The 24,560-nt window shown below is 46.4% G+C and overlaps 1 protein-coding gene across 3 annotated transcripts in view; it reads right to left on the minus strand.

Moving 5' to 3' along the window:
• ADGRD1 (adhesion G protein-coupled receptor D1) overlaps positions 1-24,560 on the minus strand; it is a 144,422-nt gene that overhangs the window by 115,717 nt on the left and 4,145 nt on the right. For 2 of the 3 annotated variants that reach the window (XM_014858041.3, XM_044776079.2), the window contains exons 3-5: positions 18,245-18,328; positions 13,774-13,896; positions 666-845 (exon numbers count right to left, since the gene is read on the minus strand). In XM_014858041.3, the coding sequence (XP_014713527.2) occupies positions 666-845; positions 13,774-13,896; positions 18,245-18,328 (387 nt within the window). Of the gene's footprint in view, positions 1-665; positions 846-13,773; positions 13,897-15,942; positions 16,039-18,244; positions 18,329-24,560 lie in introns of all 3 variants that reach the window. The other variant, XM_044776080.2, reaches the window with a different exon arrangement.

Consider the following 24,560-nt stretch of genomic DNA (forward strand, 5'->3'; position numbering starts at 1 on the left):
CCCCACTACGCCCGGGAAAAAGTAGGAACATCAGACAGAACCACGCTGGCCTCTCAGCTCCCACCTGCTAAGGCAGCCACAGCCGCAGGCACCGTCCTCTCCCCACCCGCCCAGAGCCCCCTCCTGTGCCCAGGGCTCCACACGCCCCCCCAGCCCCACCTTCTTCTCCACAATCTCCAGCCTCTCTTTTCCGAAAGCCTTTTCATATCATATGTTAAACATTTTCAAGTCTATACCACTAAAAAGAAGGAGGAGAAGAAAGATGAGGGGGAGGAGAGGAGGACAATGACGACAAGGGGGAGGGAGAAGGGGGGACAGCCAGCACCGTCCACTTCACTTCCCCAAACTGTGAGGGGAGTGCCACTGACCCCGCCACGGCGCGGATGCAGACCCGCAGCCTCCGCGCACAGAGGACTCTGACACAGTCCATTTGTGGTCAGTCGGGACCCAGGCGCCTGGTTGCACCACCCGGGCTCTTAACCCCGTGTTGAGCCATCTCGTTCTCGCCCTTTCCAGGCTCTTCCCAAGCTGCCCCTTCCAGAAGGGTGCTCGGTGCCAGGACACCGAAGGGCGGTGAGAACGTCTCGCCCTTCGGTCCATCAGCTTCCCGTCATCAGGAGGGCCTCGCCTCCCCCAACGGACACTCGGGCTGGAGGCGCCCTTACCTGGGGGGCTGAAGGTGGCCTCCCACGTCTTGGAATTGTCCCGCGTGTACAGCTCCACGGAGCCCTTGCCACCGCTGGAGCAGATTTTGAACCCGTCGGAAATGACCTGTCCGCCATAAGCAGAAGGGATTGGTCTGGAGTGTTCTCCTTGTGTCTTCCAGAAAAAGGAAAATGTGACGCCTGAGGAAAAGGAAGGTGCTGGGTCATTATTAATGACAAGCAGAAGGGATTTCACCTCTCAGAAGCAGGCTGTTCTCTCTGCTCTTTATTTTTTATTTAAAAAGCAATTTCTTTTTCTCATTCTAGAGACAACGTATGTTCAACTCAGAAAATACAGACAATAATAATAGGTAATATTTATTAAGAGCTCACTAAGTACCAGGCATTTTTCCAGGCGTTTCAAATGAATTATCTCCTCTTAAATAGTATGAAAACCCTGTTACCATCCCCATCATGCAGATGAAGAAACTGAGGCCACTTTGCCCAAGGTCACTAAATGAGTGACTGATGAAGATTAGATTCAAACTCCTGAGTCAGATTAGATTCAAACTCCAGAGTCGGACCCCAGAGCCGCGAACGTCAATAACCCACACTGTTCTGTTTCTATTTCTCCTACTGAGGCATCCTTAGGGCAGCTCCCGCCAGAACCTCTTCTATTAGCATATTTTACAAAGAAAGGAACTAACTCAGGCTTACTGGTTTACAAACCACATTTTTTAAAAACTTACTATATCATAAACTTCCTCCGATGGCCATAAATATACTTTTCTGCCGTCATTTTTTATATCTGCACAGCATCGCATTCTAAACAGGTACCACAATCATTTTTAAGCAAGTCCTTGCTGCTGGGTCTTAAGGTTTCCTTCAACTTTTTATTTTCCAACAGAACTAGAAGCAGTTCACATGCCTTGAGGATGAATCCCAGTGGGGATTTCTAGGCAAAGGGGAAGCCCACTTGGGAGGGTTTGGATGTCTACAACTGTACGTTTCCGACAGGAACAGAGTGGGGCGCACAGAGGCCCTGGCAGCTAAAGTTTCTTTCAAGACGCCCAGCTTCCAGGTTCTTAGTGAGTCCCTAGCTCGGCCCCACACTGGGGCGAGGGTCCTGCTCCACGCGGACAACACAGTCTGGCTCAAAGGTCAGGATGATGGAGCTGGCCTGCTGCTTGATGTGTCTCCGTCACTGGAAGCAGACGGAGGGTGAGAACAAGGCCAGCTCTGGAGGGTGAGGACCCCACCCCACAATCACCCTGTGGGCCTGGGGCCAGCTCCTCTGTGACGGACAAGGGCCAGACCTGGCTGGAGCCTCGGCTGGATTTTAGGCTGCCCCTCATCGCCTTTGGAGCTGACTGCCTCCTTTCTGCCTCTCTGACTCCAGTCACTCTCACCCTTTCTTTGCACGTGAGTAAACTGTGCGTGTGCACATGAGAATGGGTGCACACACGTGTGTGTGCGCTAAGCCAGCAACCTGCCTGGACTCTGAGTGTGAAAGCTGGAAATAAATCCAGCTGCCTTGACCCTCCCACCCCGGCCCGGGCTCCGTGGAGAGAGAGCTTTGCTGATGCTGGGAGAGGACGGTGCCCAGAGCGGATCCCGACAGGCCGGCGATGGAGGCGGAGAGAAGAGGTGGAGGGCCATTTGCCACGGCCTTATTTACTTAAATGGCACCAAATTGAGCCTTCAGACCTTATCTTCAAATGAGATTATGGACACGGTCTTAGAGAGTCACTGAATTAGAAGAGGACATTTGTCATCAAGTATAAACTTGTGTCCCATTACAATCATCCTATTGTAATGCCTTATGAATCAACATATTTGTTACACATTGTTCAAATGTCTTGTGACAATATAACTGTGACAATTACATTACATCATACTTTTGTGGGTTCAAAGCCCTAATAGGATTAACATTAGTCTGTAAAACATAGTATAATTTTATAACCCTGGTTTGGAATTTCTCCATTTTTCTTTTTAACATAACAGAAACCTCAAAAAAATGGTAGGGGCCTGGACCTTTCCTGAGCTCTGTGAGGCTCCAGGGGAGAACACCAGGTCACAAGGGGTATGTCCTTAGGGCCACTGAGGAAAGCAAAGTCCTCAAAAGTGGCCTGTGACGTGGGTCCCCACAACAAAAGGACACTCAGAGTGCGGCTGTGCTGTCCCAGGACACAGCCTGCTCCCTGCCCAGGCGGCCGATGGAGGCCTCACAGCCCGGAGCATGGCCACCACCTCTGTCTGCCGTCACCGTGGCGGTGCGGTCTGGATACGCCCCACGGCCTCCTGCTGTGCTCTCCCCTCTCCGAAACAACCAGTTTCGCTGGGAAACCAATACAGTGCGTTGTGAAACTTCTGTTATGAAACGAATTCCCTGTGGGATTCATGGAAGTCAAATTTTTCCAAACACTTTTGTGTTTAAAAATTCCTTCCACTCAATCCTGCCTTGGCCAAATGTCTTTCTGTTCAGGAAGAAAAATAAAAATAAAACCTTCAATTTGGTGTTAGGTAAGCGAAGATCGAAGGCAAACAGTGGTGCCTATAAGCCAAGCTTTTCATTTTTGTTAATTCGACCTGCAAAATAATTGCTTCCATCTGGGGAATAGTTTATATTTAAATGTCAGCTGACATTTTCATAGAGTCTTAAACGACTCACAACGAGCCTTCTAATATTAGCATTTGCAGGAACTTTGTTTCATGCTCTTGGGGTCATTCATACAAAGAAGAAAAAAATCTGAAGGAAAAAAATAATCACAATATTGACAAATTGATTTGACAGTTTTTCTACTTATGAGCATTAAATCCTAGTTCATCCAAAAAATAAAGTGAGGAAAAGTTTTTCTCAACAAGACAAAAAAAGAAAAGAAAAATATCCAGATGTCACAGGAAAAGATGGATAAATTTGAGTGCATAAATATTATAAAATTCTGCAAGGCAGAAAATTTACCATAACAAAGTGAAAAGACAAATGACAATCCAGGAGAAAAATATTTATAAGACATTTAACAGTTAAGAAATTAATTTCCTTACTATATAAAGAACACTGTATAAAAAACAAAAGCATGATTCCTAGCATTTAGTGAGAACTTACGATGAGCAAGATTGACTAGTCTAAGACTTTTACGTGTATTAACTCTTTTAATCCTCCCAACAACCCTATGAGGTAGGTGTCATTATTTTCCCCATTTTACAGGTGAGAAAACGGAAGCACACAGAGGTAAAGTAACTTGTCCAAGGCCACACAGCTGGTGACAGAGTCAGGATTTGACCCAGGCAGCCTGGCTCTGGAGCCTGCACCTGGAATCCCTGTGCTATTCTGCCCTTTCCTTGAGACAGTGTTGTTTGGGAGAGGGCTCATCACTGAACTAGACCAAAAAAGATCAGCAGGGATTCCAGGGAGGAAAAAAGTGCACTGTAAAGACCTGGGCCCAGCGAGGAAGCCTTGTTGATGCACGGTCCTCCCTGTCTCTGTGGTGGGTGGGAAGGCAGCTGGAGGGGTGGGTGGGAACCTTTCCAGCAGACCAGCAGCTCTTCCAGGCCACAGACTCAGCACCACATCCTGTATGTTTGTGATTCAAAGTGGACCAGAGCAGGAGCAAGTCAGAGGAGGCGACCTGCAGGTGTTGTCGCTGCCCAGCCACCCATCCTCCCTCACCCGGGAGCAGCAGCCCCAGGTTCCTTGGGAGAACCATCCACCCCGCTCTCATTCCCTCGAGTTTAAGTGGGGCCGACCACTCACCCCAGGCTAACACAGGCTGGCCCGACCAGAATCACAGTGACGGTCCAGGGGTGGCCAGGCTCAGCTGATAAAATGGCAACCCGCAGCTTCTGGACCACCGTTGCTCTCACACCTGGAAAGCCTTCTTGAGAATGGAGGCAGAGCAACGGAGACATACAAAGCTCCGATGACAGCGTCTGAGCACCTGGGCCCAGCTTGTGGCAGACCGTATTTTCCAAAGAAGTCACAGCACCTCCCGTCCTGTCTACTTTCACGCCGTGACCTTGCCCATCTTCATCAAGACCCAGGGCCCACTCCTCCAGCTGCCCTCTGCCTGACCTGACCAAGAGGACAGAGCAGAAGCAACACCGGCCGAGTTGCAGGAGCAGTCACTGACTGCCCAGTCGCCCCTGCTGTCTGCCCCTTGGAGCTCCAGGCCAACGTGGACGAAGGCCAGGCTATGCTGCTGGAGAGAGGAACCAGCCAGAGGAGCGAGCGGTGCCCGAAGGTGCTCGGGCACCCTGCGCAGGTGAGCCTTCAGACGCCTCCAGGCTCGGCAGCTGGTACTGCAGCTGCCCGAGAGCCCCAGCAGGAACTGCCCAGCTGCACCCAGCCAGCCCAGAGAGCTGTGAAAGATCATACTAACTGCGCGGTGCGTTGCTGAGTTTGGGACGTGTTTGTAGCACGGCAGTAGATAACCAGACACAATCTTACCTGAAGCCATTCAGGCCCACCAGCCAGGAGTTCCCCTTTTTGCTTAAGCCCAGTTGAGTTTCTGTTGCTTACAACTCTTCAGCTGTCATTGGGCGATCACCAGAGGATGAGTTCCCTTCCTGATCCTGAGTCCCCACAAAGGCCGCCACAAGGAGGTGCACGTGGCTCCCTCCCTCCTGCCTGCCTGCTCTGGGTAGAGGGTTCTGGGAGGCTATGTGCATCCAGGAGGGAGAACAAGCAGACCCTCCAGCCTCTTCTGCTTACAAACCTGCCTGGTTCCAGCCAGGCGTAGCTCTAGGCCTCTGTGGGACAGGTGTCCACCCGCAATGTGATGACAACAGGAGACGAGCCTGTCCACAACTTTCCACCACGACAGCCAGCTGAAAGCAAGTTCCCATGAGAATCACCCCGAGTCAAAAGAGCAGGCTCAAGAAGGTTCTAGAATGGGAAACTGAGGGCATCAAAACCAGTGCCATCAGTTTCAGTTCAGGGCTAAGTTTTGGGCTTGGCTAACACCCATCCTGGTCAGCTCAGGCTGCTGTAATGGAACAAGCAGCCTGGCGGCCCGAACAACGACCCTTATTTCTCACAGTTCTCAGCCTGGAAGTCTGTGGTCAGGGCGCCGGCCTGCTCGGGCTCTCGGTGAGAACCCCCCTCCTGGTTATGTCCTCACATGGCCTTCCTTGGTATGTGCACACACAGAGAGAGAGCCCCTGTCCCTTCCTCTTACGAGGACGTCGCTCCCATCACGGGGCCCCACCCTCATGACCTCATCTAATCCTCGCCACCTCCCAAAGGCCCCACATAAACTCATCACATCAGAGAGAGGGTTTCAAAATAGGAGTCTGGGGGGACACCACATTCAGTCCATAGCAACACCCTCATTCATTCATTCATTCGTTCAACAAACGTTTACTTAGTGGCTAGCACGCATCAAAGTCCATAAGCGAGGGTCTGGAGACAGAAAGGTGAAGAGACCCAAGGTCCCTGGGCTACTGGGACTATCAGGCAGGGCAGCGGTCACACAGGAGTCCTGCAGCGACACTGTGATAAGAAGGAGACCGTTAGTGAGCGACAGGGCGCCGTCTGCCCTGGAGGTCAGGAGAGGCTTCCCGGGGCCAGTCACTTTGGAACTGCGATGGGAAGGAGATGGGGTGATGCTCAGATTCAAGGAACCGACTCGACGTCAGTTTTGTGGCAAGATATGGTGAGGCCGGAGAAAGAGAAGCAGAAAAGTCGGCACGTGTGGTGGGCGTGGGCCGGGCGCAGTGGCCGCTGGCTCGGTCGAGGTTCGAGGGGAGGCCCGGCCTGCCCCTCAGCGTTGGCTTCCCCCGGCAGCCGCGACGAGTCCCCGCCCGGATGGACGACGGTGCCCCCACACAAACTCCTCTCCCACGGTTCTGAAGGGAGCAGGCACCGGCTCCCTCAAGGTGTGGCGGCCACACCCCCCAGGAGGCTCTGGGGAGAATCTGCTCCTTCCCTTTTCCGGCTTCTAGAAGCTCTGTGCTCTTTGGCTCGCAGCAGCCCTTCCTCCGTGTGCAACTGACTCTGCCCTTCTACCCCCTTGCCAAGGACCCCCGTGATGACACTGGCCCCACACAGATGATCCAGCTTTCTCCCCGTTCGAGATCCTTGACTCAGTCACATCTGCAAACTGGGTAAAGGGTGCGTGGGATCTCTGCGTCTTATTTTTCACAACTGCACGCTAATCTACAATTATCTCTAAGTAAAAAGGCTTTTCGAAAGAAAAGAAGAGACTCAGCTAGGTCGGGCAGGCCTCTAATCTGAACTGGCTGCTTCAACTGCCAATTGCACAGGACGTCTCGGTCAGGGAAGTCAGGCGTTCTCCCAGCTTTGGCTAAGAGAGGCTTCCCAGAATTGGGGCCTTGGTTTCTTTATTTGTAAAATGAGTAGAGGATGTCAAGGGAATCTCCCAACTGTAGGATTCTGAGGGGGTTTTCCACGCAGTAGGGCGCTGGGCAGGAGAAGAGAAGTGAGCATGCAGGCTCTGAGCTGAGCCTCCTCGATGCGGGACAGCCACCTGGCAAGCGACCTCAGAAGAACTCAGTGGGGAGCGAAGCAAGGGTGGGAGACGCAGGCGTTCTGGCTACAGAGAAAGGTGCCAGATGCCTAGTGGCAGCCAGCCAGCAAGGTTGCTGCCTCAGGTCCCAAACTCTGACTTTGTCAGATACTATAATGTAACCTCTACTCCTGCGTGTCAGCCTAGTGCTGGCTGATAGGTCAGTTTATACCCACAAATTTTTGAGTCGATAACTCATCCTGTGGTCTTGGACACTTTTACAGGAGAATTTTAGCACACGGACGTGCCTTTTTCTAACACAACTCATATATAAGAAGCTTCTTCCCTTCTCAATTGTCTCAGTTCTTCTGATGGTGACAGCAGAAAGTCCATTTATACATAGCTGCAGTTGCTCATCCCCATTTTAACAAAAAAATGCCACATCTCAAATTTAGCCTTTGGGGTGCAATGATCCCCAGGGAGAATTCGATAACACAGGTGTCTCCTACTTATGGGAATTATTATTGGTCTTTGATTCATGGGAGTGACAGAAAGTTTCCCTTTCGATTAAATCTAAGTGGGTAAAATTTAAAGAAAAATACTGAGTATTATAATAGTTCAAGTAGTAAAGGTATATGGTAAAAAATTATAAAAGGGGTTTAAAAATGAGTAAAATTTAAGAATCACTAGTCTTAAAAAACATCCTACCATTATTGGAAATTTAGATAATTGCATCACTCAACCTGAACCAATTAAAGTAAATAACCCACCCTTGGATTTATTCCTTGGCATAAACACCATCCTGCACTGCTGTCTGATAGTCTGTGTTGCGTAAGTTGAGTTAAGGGGCTGACACGCGATTTTAATGTCCTCACATTAGGACAGTGAGGACAGAATTATGTCTGGCTATACAAGCTTCCTTGGTACAATTTCCAAGCGATCTACTATCATCTGTTGTCAAACTGTGCAGAGCCAGGAGCTGAAAAACATGAGGAGAACGGCTCAAAAGACTTTCTTATTCATCCTAAAAATCACGTAACAATTGAGGAGCACAAAGCTGGGCTATGTAGGGTCGACTGTCAAGAAAGTAGACCTTACTCTTAAAGTAGAAAAGTTAAAAGGTATCAACTCCATGGCCCAGAGCCAATTGCCTTCTCTAACAACATCTGGTTTCGACTTGACAAAGACGAGCTGTGGAGATGGTGAAGCTTCAACATTAAAAAACAATCCTTAGACTGTTTTTTCCAGCTCCATGATTAGAAGATGAGAAAGTGACAATCACATTAGGTGGGAGAAACGATACAGTAAAGAGCGAAATCTGGAGGGAAGAAGAACCGAAAGTCACAGTGATGGAGAATCTGGGTAACAGAAAAGACCCTGGTGGGCGATGAGGATTTCCGTCTTCAGCCATATCTGTGGGAAATGGTAGGAGACGCGTGATGTATGAAATGCGTGGGAGAGACACACGGGGTAGTGTATCTAGACTTCAGTGTGACCACAGAGGCAGTGCACTCAGAGGGCATCCGGCCAGGAAGACCGTGTCCTGAGTGACACAGCCACGCGGCTTCATGAAGGCAGGGAACGTGCACTCACACACCCTCTCGCAGATCAAGCCTTTTGTATATCAAATACTCATTTCCACCCACCCCCAAAAAGGCTCTCGCCTACCTCCTCCTGAAATACCGGGCAGCAGGACTGTCTGTCATTGCCCCATCTGATAGAAGACACGCGGATGAGAAATGGCTCCTGCTTCTCTTCTCACTGCTCTTTAAGAGAGGACAATGCAAGCCATCACCGTGACTGGCAACTGGCCTTCAGTCTCTGCAGGCGAGGCACTAGAGAGTGGTGGAGACTGTGGAAAGGCGACTATCAGACCTTTCCAAAGGGAAGTCACCCCTCGGCTCTAACCAACTGCTGCCTGTGGGCAGGCAATATTGCTGGGTTCCCTTTTTATTAAGAAAAGTCAGAAGTGTAGATTTTGGGGGATGATATTTTCTCATATGAATTGGATATTAACTTTGAAAAAGACCCTTTAAATACTATAAGAGGCTCTGTTTCTGGAAACGTAGTGAGCTAGGATGTTTGGATCCACTCATCCCACTGAAACAAGTTAGAAAGCTGGTGAAAGGATAAAAACTGAGAGAACCAACGTAACGCCCCCAAACAAAACCCATTTGTGGGACAGAGTCAGCCCTGGCCAGTTTTGAGATGCGGTCCGTGAGGACCACCTGGAAAGCCTTGCCAAAAAAACAGATTCCCAGCCTCGCCCGTGGAGATCTGGAGTCAGTAGGTCCTGGGGTGGAGCCCGTGAACTTCTGTTTTCAGTGATCTCTGTAGCTGACTCTGCTGCCCACGGTGCGTAAATGATCCTCTGGGACACACTGCAGTAAGTCACTGTGTATCTCTAGACATGTCTTGCTCTCCTCTGGGCCTCAGTTTCCCCATCTGTAAAATGAGTGTGCTGAATGAATACTTCTCTGAGGCCATCTGCTCCACCATGCTTTCCAATGTCCCCGTAACCCCAGATCGGAAGAACACAGCAGCTGGATCCATGCCCAGCCTGTATCTGCCAGACCCCTCTGGAAATTTCTATCCTGAAACTCAATCCTGCAAATATGTTAGCATTTTGTTGACAGCTTTTTGAATTTAGTAACCTAATGCAAAGGGTAAAAAAGTCGTATCAAAGCTGAGAGGAAGAGAACGTGAACAGTGAGATTTTCCAGCTGCTGTTGCAGAGCCTTCTCGGAGTCTATAGGCAGCGGAAGTTCCAACGCACGAGAGGAACAACGAAGCGCATTTACCGAGGGAGGAAAGGTAAAGGCGGGAGTGACACAGGAAGTCTATCTTCCCAAGACGAGCCGAAGCAGAATGAGAAGTAATGGGTGGGAGTTACTCACAATAGAATTTAGTCCAATATCAGAAATAACTTTCTAAATGTCAAAGGAGTGCAAAAATGGAATGGGCCCCTTTAGCAATGGTGAGTGCCTCATCAAACTCTTGATGGGGAAGAAGTCAAAGGGATTTAAGCTTCAAAAAGATAGTTTGATAGACGGATCGGTTCAATAGATACGTATTGAGCATCTATAGTGCTGATTTTCATCCCAGAAACGACAGCAATGACCAGGACAGACGTGGTCCCTGTCCTCGCGAAGCTACAGGCTGAGTAAGGAAGACGGGCAATGCCCGCAGGCCTTCACTGATGCTGCCGGTGCAGAGAGGAGTGAGCAGGGAGCTTCGAGAGCAGACAGAGGAACTCCCCTGGTCTGCAGCTCGTCCTTGCAAACGAAACACTGGAGCTGAGCCCTCACAGTCTACAAGGTGAGTGAAGAAGGTGCTAGAACTTTCCAGGGAGGGGTCCTTCCTACTTTGAGTTTCCCCACTTTGTGCTCACTGGTCGTGGGAGCTGAGGGACAGACATCTTGGTATTTAAGGCACACTGATTGTGTTAATGTTCAAGAATGGCCAGACATCCAAACAGCCTTTTTCACTCAAAAGCTTCCTGCATTTGCACCCAGTGTGCATGAGAACGCTTCCCCAGAAGGAACCATTTGCCAAAAGGCAAGAACCATAGTCAGCTCACGGAAATGAAGGAAGGTGGAAAAGCAGGTGGAGAAAAGCTCTGGGCAAGGAAAGACGGCAGCGGAAGAGCTGGGAGTGGGTGGTCTGGCAGAGAAAGAAGATTCCATTTTCTATCTGAGAACTGAGAGGGAGACAGCTATTGCTCAGATGTTTTATTCCTTTTTGAAAAGCTCAAAGTCCAACTTTGTCTCCTAAAACATTTCTTTCTTTAAAAAATCAGCTGAGGGGCCGGTCCCGTGGCCGAGTGGTTAAGTTCGCATGCTCCACCTTCAGCGCCCCAGAGTTTCACCGGTTTGGATCCTGGGCGTGGACATGGCACCGCTCATCAGACCACGCTGAGGCAGGGTCCCACATGCCACAACTAGGAAGACTGACAACTAAAATATACCACTATGTGCTGAGGGGATTGGGGGAGAAAAAGCAGGGGGGGAAAAAAATAAGATTGGCAACAGTTAGCTCAGGTGCCAATCTTTAAAAAAAAAAATCAGCTGAAAATATGAACAGAGACCACAAGAGAATTTGGAGCTAAGAAATATGAAAACAGTTGATCTTTTGGACTGGGGGTGGGGAGCATCTCTCTCTTTATTCGGTTTTATTTTTTTAATAATGGGTTATAAGTTTGTGTCCACCATCACCACTAAAAAAAAAATGTAGAGGAGATCAATGTGTCTAAGAAGGATAATTCAATGTTTCCTGCATTTTAATCCCTCACAATTTTCATCGTATATAAATACCACCTATATTATTATTACGAAACACTGTCTTTAAGTCAACCCATTTTTAAAGCTTACCACTTACTGAAGTCCTGTCCTAAATAATATCTATGAAAACACATTTGTGATGAGCTATTTGTGTTAAAATAAAAACAGAACCATTAATTTTTTAATTGTTCCACATGCCCCTGAAATCATCTCACATCCTTCATGTGTGACATAGATGTTAATTTGGAAAATGCTGGACAGACCTTCCCATGAAGCCAAAGTTCACAGCTCTTTCTACCGCCCTAAGCTGCTGTCGGTCTTGTTTTTTCTGAGAATGATGTGAGTTAATCCACGTAATGGGATTAGATAGCAATTGTCATCTAGTAAGCCCTTAACAATTGAGGGTCATTATCACGATTAGTCCAACCAGGTCAGCCCCTGTCAGAGGGTCAGTCTCAAAGCGGGCAAACTGGTATTCTCCTTAGGACAATATCCCAGTGAGAGAAGAGAAGTGTGGAGACACACACAGGGGTTATCAACCCACGTGGCCTCTCAATAGCGGGGCCAACCCGTGCCAGGAATACATTAGTTCTTCTAGTTTTCACAACAACTGCACGAGGAAGGCACTTTTATTGACCCATGTTACAGATAAGGAACGTGGACTCAGAGCTTAAGCAGTGGCCAAGGTCACCATAGAAAGGACTGGAATGCTGGCCGTCTGACCCGGGATCCCAAGCTGTTAAAGTGCCTTGTGTCCCACTGGCTCTAGATTGAAAGGGTGGAGAAGGCCACGCTGACCCGAAGGGTCAATGTCCATTATGATGGGGTCACCACTGTTGTTCCGCCCAATGGGGGGGGGGGGGCGGATTTCTCGAGAGAATCCAGAAATCCTTACCTATATGGGAAACATTTCTATTTTTCTATGTTGGTAGCTAATTGAAAATTTTTAACTCGATGCCTGCCAAACCAAGCACAGCCGCAGGCCCAGGCAGCACAGAGGCTCCAGGCTGTGATCTCTGAGTTCAGGTAGAACTTTCTGATAGCTCTGATTTCCAATAGCCATGCTTCCCCACTGGGCTCATCACTGTCACCCCCAAAGGCTGGTGATCCAGGACAGTCCCCAATCCTTGGCATCTCCGAGACCTTCGCCATTCGTATCCCACATGAAATACACTTCAGTCCGTAGCCAAACTGTGGAGACACCTTTCCTCGGAAGAGAAGCAATCCCCGGAGTCTCAAGCGAAACCCACGCTGAGACTCCCGTGCCTCCCTGAGCCGAGGCGGGAAGGGCGAGGCCCGGGCCCCACTGCCCCCGGGTTCCCTCGGTCCCTGCCGCTGAGGCGGGCTTGTTTTTAATTTAGAGGAGTAAACAAGTCTGGTGTGTTTACAGGACTGCTTGAACTCGGGAACAGCTCAAACGACGGATTTATAAACCTGGCCGTGGTTTTGGACCTCAAAACCATTTCTTAAAATTCTGGGTTCCGCAAAGTCCAAAACGTACCCTCCCACATGTTTTCGGCTTGCAAAACTTTTATTTATTTTTTTGGGATTTAGTCCCTGAGTCCCAGAGTCGTGTACAATGAATTCATCACCATGATGTTTTGAAGGATGTCCAAAACCCCTTTGAGCTATCAGAAAGACTTACATTAAACTTTATTTTTCCTAGAAATAAAATTTTTAATTTTGCTTACAATAATGGAACTGGAAGGCTTGAGGCCGATTTGGACAGCAGAGTACAATTTCCCAGAAAGTTTTGAAATGTGGCTCAGATGTCCACGGTTTGAAGTTCAGATACTAGAGCGCAAGTTACTTTCCACAGCAAAAAAAAAAAAGGAATAGATTCCTAACTCGTCTCTTGCATGTATTTGTTGCATCCATGGTTTTATTCCAAGCACAGGAGGAAAGCACTTGCCAGGGCAGCTCTCTCCACCGACCCCCAGGCTCAAGGGCCGCGAAGGAAGCAAAGCCGTGGCGCCAGCCTTAAAAGGCCTGCCCTGCCCAGACCCGTCGTCCACACCCCGCGGCCAGAAATAACAGCGCAGGAGCCACACCATCAATTCACTTCCCACACACGCCACAGCCCCGGCCACGTCCCACGTGACAGCACTGTGTCGGTTTTTTAGGGAGGTTTTTTTTTTACTTTGCTTTACGAGATTAAATATTTTGATCTCAAAGACAGTGTTTTAATTCTTAGTCTCCAGAGCAAGTCTCCTGTTAGGGTGCTGGGTGCCTGCATCCCATCTCTTGCCTGCCCTCAGACCCATGGGTGGCATTTACAAGCATTCTGCACCTGAGCAGAACTTCACATTCACATCCGCCAGGGCGGGAGGAGCAGGTGCCAGCAAAACGCATTGGAAAGAACCCCAGCGGGCGCGCACTCACCCTCAGGGCCGCACTGGGCGGGGTTGCTGAGGCAGGAGGCGTTGTACCGGCTGTAATACAGCAGTGTGACTCCTTTCTCTTCTTTGAAGTAAATGCCCTTGTTGACCTTTCCTTCTACGATATCTGAGGACGAAGAATGACAGCATCGTGTGTTAATAATCTTATGAGATTAAAAGTCTAAAGACGTGTCAGACTTACAAACAACTTATATATAAATACACTGTATTATTGATATTTACAATACATTTATATTTGATATTTAATTATTAACTAAATTATAAGCAATGTATAAGTTGTGAATGTTAAATATTAAATTAATATTTTATCATATTATTATTTTATCATTAATTAGTATTATATTACTGTATAATACAAAGAATACTATAATGATAACATAATTATTATATTTACCAACAGTTGAGTTACCAGCAGCGATGTGATTATAATCCCTTACTGTCCTAAGCTTTAATTCCGTCTCCGTGCTCCATGAGGCCTCCCCACTGCCATCTTCACACTGAACTTTCCAGCAAAACAGCTGGATACAAGTTTGAACATAAACTACAGCTGAACTCCCTCTCCTTTTGAGTCCTAATTGAAAGCCCCGAATCCTAGACATGGGGACCCATGATTTTTTTTTTTTTTTTTGAGGAAGATTAGCCCTGAGCTGACTATTGCCAATCCTCCTCTTTTTTGCTGAGGAAGCCTGGCCCTGAGCTAACATTCGTGCCCATCTTCCTCTACTTTATATGTGGGACGCCTACCACAGCATGGCATGCCAACCGGTGCCATGTCCGCACCCAGGATCCCAACTGGCAAACCCCAGGCCGCTGAGAAGCGGAACGTGCGAACTTAACCGGTGTGCCACCGGGCCGGTCCCTCACGATTTTAAAAGAATCTATTTTCAGACTCTAGGAGGAAAATGCAGAGTTACGTTTCAGATCGTCCCTGAGGAGCCTGCCAGCGATAAGACTGAGGGCGGCGAGTCCTGGCTGGGACACACTCTGTCATCATTTTGTTTTGTTCTATTCCTATAGCAGATGTACCTGATGGTGTGAGTGTGAGGTAAATGGTTTACAGAATTGATAAGTGGAGACTATAAAAACCAAAAGTGATTAGGAATTTATTGTTAACTGGGGTCAAAGTCGCCTAGATACCTTCTCTGCCGTGTGGGCACGTGCCTGGGGCTTCCACCAGCTGAAGGTGTGCAGAAGAGCTGGTGGGGTCCTCCGACCTGACCACTACGCCAGCTCGGGTTGTCCAGCAACCACAGCCATGTGGAGAACCGGCTCGAAGGTTCCAGTGTGCCTCCTCACTGTTTGCAAACGCCATACTTTTTTTCTATCTCATTTATTGCTGGGGGAATCCATATATTACAAAATTAAATGGACAACTAGCAGTTGCATAATTGAGTTAGGCTGTATAAACCCCTAAACCAGATTGCTTGATTGGAAAAATTAATTTTGGAAGCCAAACATTTCACAGTTGAAGCAATCAGGTTCTGTGTTGAAAGAAGATCAAGGAATGTCACCTAAGTGATCTGAAATGACTCTCTATGCTGCTCTGATAGCAGCCACAATCGCTACCGTCCCTTTTGCTTTGAGCCACGTAGGGAAAATAGGAACCATATGGGCTCTGGGGGTTATTAAATAAGATAATAATTTAACCATGACTCTTGTGAGTGTGTGTTTTATAAAACAGCTTCTAATGATTACCAAAAAATTCCAGCTACAGAAGAAACGCTGATTTTAATATTTGTAAGAGATCAAATTTTTGATGAGGTATTTTTAAATCAACTTTAACTTTCCATTCAAAGGGCATGCTTTTCCTCTCCTGAAGAATATAATCCATTTAAAAATTCAAACAATTTCTATTTTTAGAAAATGTCTCATCTTCTGTGTGTTTTGTTCTGGAAAGAAGCAGCTCGTCTGGAAGATCCTGGTGGCGTGAAAGCTCATTTGCACCCCCTAACATACTGGCCTCAGTGACACTTCCTCAGACCTAACTCGAAGTAGTTATTTCAATACCCTGGATCTTCGCGGTTTTCTTGCACATCTGCTCATTTTCTAGCCAAGATGAGTGAATTTATGGAGGAACAAAGTGAACTGGCCTTTAAATTCATTGTAGATCCCAACTCGACAGAACACAGAACAGAAACACACAAGTGCTCACCTACAGTCGCAGAGAAATTTGAGTAGGCAGAGTCATTGGTATACACAAAGGTAGAATTATGGGAAGGAAGCACAGTGAGGTTGTGGGTTCGCAATGCTGGGTGGAACGACAAAAGAAAAAGCACAGCAAATGAGTGACACAAAACAAATGGAACCAACATATCTCTCAACTCAACATGCAGCAAGAAGCGTTCCTCTCATCCAATGAGCATCTCGGATTTTCTCTTCTGACCTCACCTCCCTCCGACCTCCACCCCCTCAGTCAACCTCATGGTCAACTCCAGTGGCCCCGTTCAGTCTCCAAGCTAGGGCGTGATTTGAATTCGGCCACACACGTCAGTTCCAATTTGCTGGCTCCAGCTCCCCTCCAGATACTTAGTTGAGAGATATGAAATTGAACTTGGCCATAAAATAGCCTTAACAAAAGGATTAATGGTTGTGATGTCACGAGAACTGACGACACAGAAACACAGCGTGAAAACAACTCCATGATATGATAACAAATGGACGAAACGACAGAGAATTCAGCAACAAATAACACAGCTGCACATCCACGAAACAACTCCCAGAGCTGCTCCACTGTCTCCAGCAGCAGCATGTGCTCATGGAGTCGATCCTCTTTTTTTTCTTAAGAAGCCTGTAATCGAATTGAAATAGACCAGCATAGCATTATACCATAAAGCGTGGATCCAACAGAAAAGAGCAGTGAAACCTCTACTGTTCGGGTGTTTGGGACAAAAGTTAATATAATTAGAGTTTTCTGGGAAATGAGTACATTGGGAGAACAAAATTCGACCACAATGTAATTGTATCTGAGTAATTATATCATCTTATAAGAAGAATTTTTTATCAGTAAAGATCCTCAACCAGCATGTCACTGGTTTAATCACAACCATGAGTTGAGTTGAGGGCGTGAGGAGAGAAATCCAGTGATGGTTATTCATCCTCTCGTTTAAAAGAACTCCTAAAATGTTAGTGTCTGTGCCCTAAACAATGAACTATTTTGAAATGTATTTCCACTTGGTGGAATGATCCCCTTTCCAAGGCTTTAAAATAAAGGCCCTGAGAAAAGAAAGCTAGATTATAACCAGGAGAGGCAGTTCACTGTAACCCGAGCTGGGCCTATAATCAGCTTCCACAGGGATGTTGTTCCTCCCTGCAGGGCTGACTGTTTGGAGAAAATGTGGAGCTTTAAGACGGTTTTCAATTGTGGTCACCGTCACCACCAGCTACGCAGGCGAGCAGGAGGTGACGCTGACAGAGGGAGAAGGGCATTGCACACCAGACAGCACCCCCGGGGAAGCCCCTCTAAGGCCCCCAGCAGCACAGACCAGCTGTAATGCTTCTCATTTTGCAGATTTTAAGGGAAACGTTCTAGAATCTGAAGTGGCAATTTACGGCCGCACATGAAGTCACAAGAATAAGGAAAATGCCAGGGTGCTGGTGTGGGAAGCAGAGTGATCAGCAACATGCAGGGTTTCTAAAGGACTTCGTCCCACAGATACCGCTACAGACACGGTTTGAGCGTGTGCTGGGACGGCTGTGCGGGAAACCCCTCACTGTATACATCAGCCGCTTGACATAACTCAGAGCAAAAAGGAAATAAAATGTTAAAGCATCGCCATCACTCGAAATTAATACTTTTAAGAAGGTTCTTATTAGAATGGAAAAGAAGTGTTCAGGGAAAGCTGAGGGTTAAACTCCTTCTGGCAAATGTCAGAACTGAGTCAGTTAGGGACTCTAGTTTCATGGAATTGGGGACCATGGGAAGCATCTGAGGTGATGTTTGGTCTTTTCAAAGGGGCGCTGCCGTGATGAGCAGGGAAGCTGACTGGCAGCTGGGGTACTATTCCTGAGTGACGTGCGACCCCTGAACATGTGGGTTAGTCTCACTTGCCACAACCTTTGGCACTGGCTTCAAAAGGGCCCTGTTTGGACAGGCATGTAGATTATGTCAGTTTTGCCTAATTAGAAAACATACATCTGGACTCGTACGCAGATAGATCCATCACCTACAGTTTAAGCTTAAAACAGCTGCTTCTGTTTTAAGGTTGCTGGGCAAAATGCGCATTTTAATAATATTTTGAATTCTAAATTCTGTCCTTCAATCATAGAAATATATAAAAGTTCTTGTAAAATACTTCACAACAACAATGACTGGAGGGCAGCTACACAAATGTTTGTTAGTCCCCATCGTCCTGGCTTCAGAGCAGATGCTGTTCACATCTGTCTCTCCTGGTGGCCCCTGATGCCCCAGAGCCACCCACTCCTCTGCCTCAGTCATCGTCACCACACATGTCTACCTCCAGTTGTATCCTGAAGCTCATGGATCCCCTCCACATTTTCCAACGGCCAGTAATGGGAAGCAGAAGCCAAGACCTCAAACCCTTGGGGGGAAAAAAGAATAAAAATGTTAAATCAGCCTCAGGAAGGAAAGAGGTAAAGACAAAGAACTACTTACCATCTACATCGTGATCTGGGGGAGAGTGAAGATCACAGCGACCACAGAGGGTATTAAAAGGCATATGAATAAATTCAATCCCCACTCCTGGTTAAGAAAAAACTCTTAACAAACTAAAAATTTAGAAATATTGCCTTAACAGGATAAAATATGATAAATAGGACTCGAGAGATACTTTTTAACCAAGGAAAACAAAAGCCACCCTGCCTTGTGGTGCCCCACTAGAAGCAGGCCCATTATTGTCAGGAAAAGACAAGCACCCCCATTATCCATCATTACTGAATATTGTGCTAGAAGAGATACCAATGCAATCAGACAAGAGAAAGAAATCAGGTAGGAACAACTTTTTTTTTTTTGAGGAAGATTAGCCCTGAGCTAACTACTGCCAATCCTCCTTTTTTGTTGAGGAAGCCTGGCCCTGAGCTAACATCCGTGCCCATCTTCCTCTAGTTTATGCGTGGGATGCCTACCACAGCATGGCTTGCCAAGTGGTGCCATGTCCACACCCGGGATCTGAACCCGAGAACCCTGGGCCACTGAGAAGTGGAAGGTGCGAACTTAACCACTGCGCCCCTGGGCAGGCCCCTAGGTAGGAACAACTTAAAAAGAGGAGGAAACCAATCCCAATATTGTGCCAGACACTGTGTGAGTGCCTTTACCAACCCTTCCTCATTTCATTCTAACGATAATCTACAAGACAACTGTGGCCTATTTGTAAAGACAAGGACTAAGATGCTTCCTCGGAAACCACCCAGCCGGCCGGTTTCAGACGCGATGCTCATATATAAGAATTTCTAGGTTTGGTCCCGATCTTTCCATTGTCTCTGCTGCCTCCATACTAAAAATTAATCTTTTCAGAACTTCCTTTCTGATCTTTGTTCTTTGAGCAGACATAATTTTGTGCAGATATATTATTGTCTCTTCTGCTCTTCCCACTTCAGGCCATATGAATTGCTTCATTTATTTACTGCCCTCTCGCCTTCCTAATGGAGCTCAGGGAGCAGGCCCTGGAGGGGCTGCCCCACCACAGACTCAGCCGTTCTCCTAACGAAGCTTCCCTGGGCTTCGTTCTCCACCATTAGTTCCCAGAAGTGGAAATAACAGTCCAGATGACTCAATAATCATCAACGGCCCCAGATGTCTGCCAGATCACAGAAAAGTCAAACTTAATAAAGTAATCTTTGTGTTATTCATAGTAACAAAAATTTTTAAAGAGGAGATAATGTGATCATTATTTTCAAATGATGTATGCCTGATAATCAAAATGAACAACTATTACCAACAAGAAAAGAATTTGCTAAACGAAAAACTGTGACAAACAACGAAAGAATCTAGTAAAGAGGCTGACACAGATTTAACATGCAAATGTCAGTCGCTTCCCTGTATTTAAACCGCAATGCTAAAAAGTAACAGGAGAAAAGTTCTCATTTATAAATGTGGCCAAGATAGAGAAGACATTAAAGAAGAAAAGAGTAAGAACTGTACCCAATTCTCAACAAGAAAACAATGAAATAATACTGAGGCATGGAATAGGATCCTTGAATAAATGAAGGGCTTAACCTATTCCTGGAAAAGAAAATGCAAAATCATAAAAATATCAACTATCTTTTAGGTAATATACAACTATCGGGAAATTTGTCATAAGAATGCTGAGAGTTTTATGTGTGAGAGAAAGCTGATTATGGAGCTTGCATAGAAAAATAAATAATCAAGAATAACCAACAAAATCTGGGGAGGAAACAGCAAGGACAGTGAGGGGAGTAGCAAGAGCAGCTATTAGGATGCATCTCAGAGCCGGGAACAGAGACAACCTGGTCCCACATGTGAACAGACAGGTCAGCGGGCAAAACCCATGAACCTTCCCAAGCACAAGGGAAATCTGAGTTTATGATCAAGGTGGTATTTTAAATTAGAGGAGAAACGGTATTCAACAAAAGGTATTAGAACCCATTAACCATCTACGAAGAATCAAGATCCCCATCTCACTGTTTATACCACAGCAATTTCCAGATGGATCAAAGTTTACACGTAATAAAATAAAATATAAAAACTTCTGAGGAAATCAGGTTATAAATTTGACTACATAAGTTTCTTAAATTTCTGTACAGAAAAATAAATCAAGCTAAATCAAACCAGGGAACGATATGTATATAACGCATAGGGCAGAAATATGCTGATTTCTTTTTAAAGAAATGTAACAAATTTATGATATTAATAAAACTCCTATTATTAAGAAAATTTAAACCAACAGAGTACTGGGGCAAAGGACATAAAAAGACAGTTCAAAGAAAAATAAATGCAAATTATTTTTAAATATATGCAAAGACGTACAACCTTGCTCATAATTTTTAAAAGCCTGTTAAAACTACAATGAGCTAGCCTATCACAGCTCACAGCTCAGACTGGCAAGTAAAAGTAGACACACTAAGTCGGCAAGCTCTACCCTTTTTCGGTGGGATTCAGATCAGCATAGCCTTTCTGGAGGGCGATGTGGCAGGACCCACCCAAATTTTAGGTGCACTTTCCCTTAGATCTCATAATTCCACTCGGAGGAATTTATTCCAGGATACACTCGCGTGTGTGATCAAAGACCTGTGCACACAGTATTTCTTGCTGATTTTTTTAATAGTATGAAAAGCCTGCAAACCACCTAAACCCTCACCCACAGAGGGCTGGCTAAACCAATACAGAACATCTACGTGTGGGACTGGCCTGGACTGGGGCAAATGGTGAGGCTACGATATAGGATGTTCTCTAAGTTATGCTGTTAAGTTAAAAAAACCAAGGTGAGGGGGCTGGCCCCGTGGCCGAGTGGTTAAGTTCGCGCGCTCCGCTGCAGGCGGCCCAGTGTTTCGTTGGTTCGAATCCTGGGCGTGGACATGGCACTGCTCGTCAGACCACACTGAGGCAGCATCCCACATGCCACAACTAGAAGAACCCACAACGAAGAATACACAACTATGTACCGGGGGGCTTTGGGGAGAAAAAGGAAAAAAATAAAATCTTTAAAAAAAAAAAAAAAAACCAAGGTGAGAAAAAAAGGTGTGTACTATGAACTATTTGTGTAAAATACAGTTGTTCAGCGGGCAGGGAGGGAGAGAAGCAGAGAAATGGAGAGGGAGAGGTGTTTGCACGGATACCCTGGAAACTGATAATGGTATTTTTGGGGTGAGGAAATTGAGGAACTCGGTATGAGGAGGAAGAAGAAGATTATTGTTTCATTATCTTTCTGTTCTATTTGAATGTTTGGACCAGTATTCCTTTAAAAAGCATGTTAGGACTTTTCTTTCACAATTAAAATGACCATAGGTGATGTCCATACTAAATTTTCAGATGAAAATGGAAGCATTCCATCTCATATCTGAACTTCCGCCTACAGGGTGCAAACATCTAGACATGTCCAGATCACTGGCTCCATTCTTCAGTTTGCAGCTGTGGGGCCGTCTTTTCAAAAGTGTTAAGTACATGAGTCCACATGTAAGCCCAGTACAATGCTGTTCTCTAACCTGGCCTAAGGACAGGTAGGGCTCCAGCCACCTGACCATGCACAGCGCAGAGACACGACTCCCGCGCATGCCCCGTGGGAATGGTCCATTCTAGTAATACAACACTGAGAATCTGAAAGGTAAACATCCAAAATACTCGTTTTCATTTCCACCATGCTTTTTTTCCCTAAAATCTAGGATATTCATTTTGAAGAGGGGAAAATACCATTGACTTATTCAATTCATCTGAGGAAAAAAATTGGAAGAGGAAATAACATCTGTTGTACAAAGAACAGATGTTGTATCTTCAGAATCCTCATCTTCATAAAATAAGCCCTGTGGATAATAAATCCTTTCTTATCCTCTCCATTTACAAATGGCTACAGTTCATCTTGGGCAGAAACGCTCAAGATGAGTAAAGAGATGCCGTCTCGTTCACATGGAAAGATGCACCCCGCAAGCTAGCCAGAGTCCGCAGCGTCAGTGATGAGAAGAGCAGCTTGGGATCCGAGGGGAGCCTGCTAGTCCATGTCACTCACTGCAGACACAGTAAAACACCCACTCAGTTGCCCCAGATGGCTGGTAACTAGCAACACTGAGTTAATCCTACAGACTGGAAATAAGGAATGGAGGGGTTGCAAACTGAAATATCCACAGGGGCCAGAGGCCATGAGGAGTTCTCTGGATAGAGGTCCGGATGATGTTCATGATGGTTACCAGCCTGGAAGGCAGAGGCTAAGCAAAACAGATGCTGGAAACAAACAACTCGTGTCACCCCAAGTTGCACTCTGCGGAGTGGAGCTGTGGCCAGTTGGAAAGTGTGTGTCCTACCTAAAGAAAGAAGCTGCTCTCCAGGGCAAATCGCTGTGGCTCTGTAGGAAGATCCACCCAGTGCTGTCAGGGCCGCCATTTTTATAGCAAAGTCAGAAATCCAGATGTTTCAAATTTGAAATCTCCCCAAATTTTAATGTTAGCAATTAAGTTTCTTTAATTAAAACACTGTGATGCCAGCAAGACATTCCAAAGAACTAAAGTCAACACACAGATCCCCTTTTACAACCTAAGTAGTAAACAATCCGTAGCTCTATAATGTCAATGGAACAAGGAAATCTCCTTTGGGGAATAAGACGCTCTAGCTATTTCCCCAAAAATAAGATGGCCTGCGATCTCCTAGTTATATGGTCATCCTGGTTTTCACCAGATAAACTCTCATAAGGACTAAACATCTGCTCAGACAAGACAGCAAGCCAAGCGATAACACGGCGCATTCCGGGACTTCAAAACATCTCCCAGCCGTAAAAAATAAAACAAGAGAGAGGGCGTTTTGCTACATCACCGCAATTATAAATCAGCTCTTCAGGAATAATTTCTCGTCCATATTTAATGTTTCATTGGCTCAGTTTGGTGAGATAGAGGGAGGGAGACAGGAGGACCAGCACTCAAAAAGATAGTCAATAAAACCTTTCATGTCTCCTCTTCAGCTTTCCTGCCAGACTCCCCTCTGCTGCCCCTTCCCTATCCCTTATTCGTTGTGTCAGTAAAGGCAAACCCTTCTCCTCGAGCTTGTGTAGGAAAATACCTCCCCGGTGTCCCACTGACCGGACGTTGCACAGAGAGAGGTGGTCCCCTCCAGTCATCGGACTGGTCCATCTGTCTCTGTCTCTGACACCGAGCTCACTTCCGCTGCAGGTCTTGCCTGCGGTCCCCACTGCTGGAAATGCTCTCCTCGCCTGCTGCATAACCCATTCTGTCACTCCAGCCTCAGCCCAATGACAGCCCTCTCCTCTGAGAGGCCTTTCCGATGGCCCCTCGTCACCACCACGTGCTCCGTCTCCCGACTGCTTTGATTGCTCACGGCACTCACTCTTAGTTGAACCTTCCTGCTGGTCAGTGTATTTGCTTGTCGTCTGTCTCCGGATCTGACTCTTTGCGCCTGGAGTATAGAGACTTTGTCTGCTCTGTCTGCACCGTATTCCCGTGTCTAAAACAGGGCCTGGTGTGTGTGTGTGCCAGAGATCCAGATGTCTGCATTTGAACTCCCCCCAAATTTTAATGTTAGCAATTAATTTTAAAAAACTATATAGGTGGAATGAATGATGAAATGCAAGAGTGAATAAATGAATGAATGAACTTAGAAAGACTATACATATATATATAATTCTGGTACCCCCGCCCCCGAAAAAAAATCTCTATTTGCCAAATTTCCATTTGTTCAATAGGGTCTAAACATTATTTTTTAAAACTTCATCATGAGCACATTTTTCGCACTAGGAAGTTGAAGAATGAAGTTTCTGCCACGACCTAGTGGTTCTGACAGCTGTGTATAAACTATGTAACACTATGTTGGTGACGGACGTTAACCAGACTGACGGTGGGGATTATTTCGCAATATATACAAACATCAAATCATTATGTTGTACACTTGAAAATAATATAATGTTGTACATCAATTATATCTCAATTAAAAAATAAAAATAAAGGGAACAAACTATTGATTTACACAGAAAAAACCACTATGTAAATATGGGGAACTATCATTACTCTAATCAGCTGCTGTGGCCTCCGGGACCCCTAACTAGGGTGGTGAGGAGAACTGCCTGATCTCCTGGAAATGGATTGCAACCAGCTGCTCCACGACCCTGGAACCTTCTGGAAACTTATGGAAAATGACAT

This window comes from Equus asinus, chromosome 8, assembly GCF_041296235.1.
Source record: "Equus asinus isolate D_3611 breed Donkey chromosome 8, EquAss-T2T_v2, whole genome shotgun sequence".
NCBI lineage: Eukaryota > Metazoa > Chordata > Mammalia > Perissodactyla > Equidae > Equus > Equus asinus.